Raw genomic sequence first — 3,932 nt, 5'->3', positions numbered from 1 at the left:
TTTAATATAAAATATTAATTATATGTTTTTCTTAATAAAAAAATATTATACACATTTCTTTAAATATTTTTTATTTCTGCTTTTTCTATGTATTCATTAATTATTAAAAATAATAACTCGTCACTTTTGTGGAGTATATATTTATATTTTTTTGTAATATATTAATCTTACACATTACAATGGAATTATATTAAAATAATTATAATAGACATAATTGTGATACAATAAAAAAATTACACACATTATAATTATAACAATATTGCATATTAGAAATAATTATAACATGAACTGTAATGTCACGATTTTTTTCCCTTAAATTTAACATATAATATGAAACTTATGATATTTGGGTAATGAAAAAATAAAAATTTTTATAAATCACACATAATATACAAATACTGATTTGTATACATTATATTTTGTTGATTACTATATATCATAAATAAAAAATTAATTTTTTTTTTAAAATTTCTTGAAGAAAAAAGTAAATTTTTATCATTTTAAAAGAGGATTATTTATTTATTATAAAAACTAAATTTAATTTTAATTATAAAATATAAAAAATTATGAAGAAAATGCTGTATGGTGGTAATCTAAATAAAATTATAAACGCAAAGAGAAATAATTTTTTTTACGCAATAATTCTATTTTTTATATTCCATATTATTTACAACACACATATTATTTTATTTTCTTAATTATCTTTTTGAAATTCAGATGAATATATTTGTAATAGAAATTACACTAATAATAAAGAAAAAAAAATTATTTAAAAATGTATAAAAGGAAATAATGTTTTAATATCCTACCATATGCATAGTACATAAAATTATTATATATTGAAATAGCAATTAATAAAAAAGCTTGATATGTATTATTAAACATTTATGTGATTTAACTAATAAATTATGAAATGTAATAAAAATAAGAAATTAATTGTAATAGAATATAATGGGAAATGCTAGCTTATATTATATACATGCATACGATCATTTCATTAATTCATTCCTTATGAAAAAAATAATTGGCATGCAAAATAATTATGAATAATATATATATTAATAAATATAGAAAAGTAATATATATATATGTAATATTAAATTGAATTATATAATAAACAAATAATAAAATTTTTATAACATTATATGATTTCGATATGTACTTTACTGTGTGTTACATAATTTCATATAAACATGGAAAATAGTGGAGCTTGCACTATTTTATATATAAAAGTAATAAAACTAGTGAACAATAAAATTATAGTTTTAGCTCAATAATATTTGAGCTCTAAATTAAATTTTTTTATATTTAAGGTAATTCATTATATTATTAGCAGAAATAATATAATACTTGGACTTTACTGCACCGATTATATACAAGACAATAAATTTTCGTATAAAGTCGCATATAAAAGTATTTGCTATATTTCTAATTTTTATATTCTCAAAATTAAATATTACTTCTAATGTAATGTAGATATTACATTTATAATTTCATTTTTATTAAATTAAATGAATGTACATTATTAGAGATATTTATAAAATATTAATTTTGAAAAGCACACAAAACACATTATGTAACTATGTGTAGATATATAGAGCATATTATTATATCATAAATATTTTATTTCATTATTTCCTTTGGTTATTGTATGTTAAAATATAATGGGAATATTGGGAAATGAAGAAGAACTGGTATATATTGGATTTTACAAGATATTTAATATCTCCTTTCATTTATTTATTCTATTGATCATTGTAGGTTTGAAGCATTATATAATATAAAATGATGATATTATAATTTGTGAAATTTTCTTTTTCCTTTTTATTTTTAGAATATTATTTTAAAGGATTTGCCTTCTTTTAAAAAGTATGAAGTACTTAGCAAAGAGGTCGACAACAATGACTCTTATGAAAATTGCATCGAATTAAAAGAAAATGAACAGGCTTACATTCTTTGTAAAAAGTTTTTAAGGAACATAAAATCAATTCCTAAATTGGATGAAAATGTTATAAATATAAAAGAAGTTCTATATGTAATTTACTGGATATTTGATGAATTAAGAAAATATATTAGAGATAATGCTCGATATACTCATGGTATAAGCGATTACAAAATTATTGATATAGGAAATAAGTTTTATAAAAATAAAAATTCAAAATATTTACTATATGATTATACTTTTGATTTAGAAGATAAGATAAAAGAGAAATATTTGCATGATTACTTTAATAATTATGAAGAAATATTATCGTGTGGTAATGGTCAATGTGAAAAATATTATAAATACGTTAATTATATTAAAGAAATATATTATGAACACCAAAGATACTGTTTTGCATATGTATGTGATTATTTTATGCACGATGAAAAGTTTGATCCTGATGATGTCCTTTCTGAATTAACACATCGTATTCAAAAACTCAGTACAGGAGGAATATCCACAGATTCTTCAGTAATAAATGGAAATCTATTGAAACCCCAAAGCTCAAAACATGGAATTGATATGGTAATTAAATATATGAGATGTAAAAAAATAAAGGATGATTTAGACAAAGAAGGAATTAAATATAAATGCGAAGATCCAGCATATCGACAACACACGGATAAAAGATACGCCTTTCGCAATATTAAAAATGAAAAAAATGATATTTCAACTAAAGAAGCTATTATGAAACTTAATAGTAAAAATTGTGAGCACGTTAAAAATAATAATGAGGTCATTGGTTTCTATTGCAATAATTCATCTTTAACCAAGCAAACTGACGTCACTGCATCATCTAGGAATACACATTTAAGAGAACATGAAAAACTTCGAGTACTGCAAACTAACATTGGAGAAAACTTAGATTTTCATAATATAATGCAAGGAGTTAAATTGTTGTCATCATATCGTGATATCTCAGAAATTCCTCTAGATTATGAAAACAATGAAGACAAAAAAAATACTGAAAATTTTAGTCTAATTTCTGAGACATCATTATTTCCTGAGTTTTCAAAAGAATTTATTAAAGAGTATGAAGATGAAGATATGCCTAAATGTGAGTACTACAAATTTAAAGAAGGTAAACTGATCTGCGTGAATCCATTTAATTCATCTGATTCGCTCCAAAGTGAAGGGGGAAATTTTTTCATCACAACAAAAAGAGGAATAAATGTTATGATAAGTACGGAGGAAAAAAAAATTATCCCAACGACGAGAGAAGAAAATGATATTGTAAATGGTGAAAAAAAAGGTTTTATTTTTACACATAATGGAGAAAAAGATAGTATGGCAGAACAACGTGAAATATCCATTGTGTTTGACAATAACGCTACAACACCATACTTAATAATACAAAAAGGTTTTATGGGAATTGCCTTGGTAGTTGGAATATTTTTTGTTCTCTTTATATATATTAAGGTAAAAATTAATTTTATATACGTTATGTAAATGATATATTTTCTCTCGTTTAAAGGTATTATCATAAAAACTTATAATAATATATGTTTTATATATCTTAACTATACTTAAGTTTACGCCCTTTGGATCCTTCTTACGTAAGAAATTATTAAAAAATAAAAAGTCAAGTAAAAAAATTTACAACAAGCATACACAAAAACAAAAAGTACGTATTCCAACATCAAGTAACATAAATCAATGTAGGAAAAGAATAAATATACAGTATAATGTTAAATAATGTTTCATACATTATGTTTAAACTATATTGAAAATAAATAAATAAAATAAAAAATTAAAAAAATATATGAATTTTATACTTAATTATAAATAAGAGAGATGAAAAAAAAAATTATAATAAATTCCCAGATAATGGTAAAAAGAATATACAATGTTACACAAAAAAGTGTAATAGTTCTATTTTAAAACAATGTATATATTGATTGTAAATTACGAATTCTTTAATAAAACTAAATATTAATCTGAATAGAGC

General features: G+C 21.3%; 1 protein-coding gene across 1 annotated transcript; it reads left to right on the top strand.

The window, feature by feature from the left end:
• Positions 1 to 1,664: 1,664 nt before the first annotated feature.
• Positions 1,665 to 3,680, top strand: PGO_002455 (variable surface protein; the record flags this gene model as incomplete). The annotated part of the gene is made up of 3 exons (XM_028691130.1): positions 1,665 to 1,757; positions 1,835 to 3,427; positions 3,516 to 3,680. The coding sequence occupies 3 exons, from the start codon at positions 1,665 to 1,667 to the stop codon at positions 3,678 to 3,680; spliced, it is 1,851 nt and encodes a 616-aa protein (XP_028546931.1).
• Positions 3,681 to 3,932: the final 252 nt, after the last annotated feature.

The sequence above is a fragment of the Plasmodium gonderi genome (genome assembly GCF_002157705.1).
Source record: "Plasmodium gonderi DNA, contig: Pgo-contig_255, whole genome shotgun sequence".
Classification (NCBI taxonomy): domain Eukaryota; phylum Apicomplexa; class Aconoidasida; order Haemosporida; family Plasmodiidae; genus Plasmodium; species Plasmodium gonderi.
Note: the sequence above shows the minus strand (reverse complement) of the source record. Positions and strands in the feature narration are given on the sequence as shown.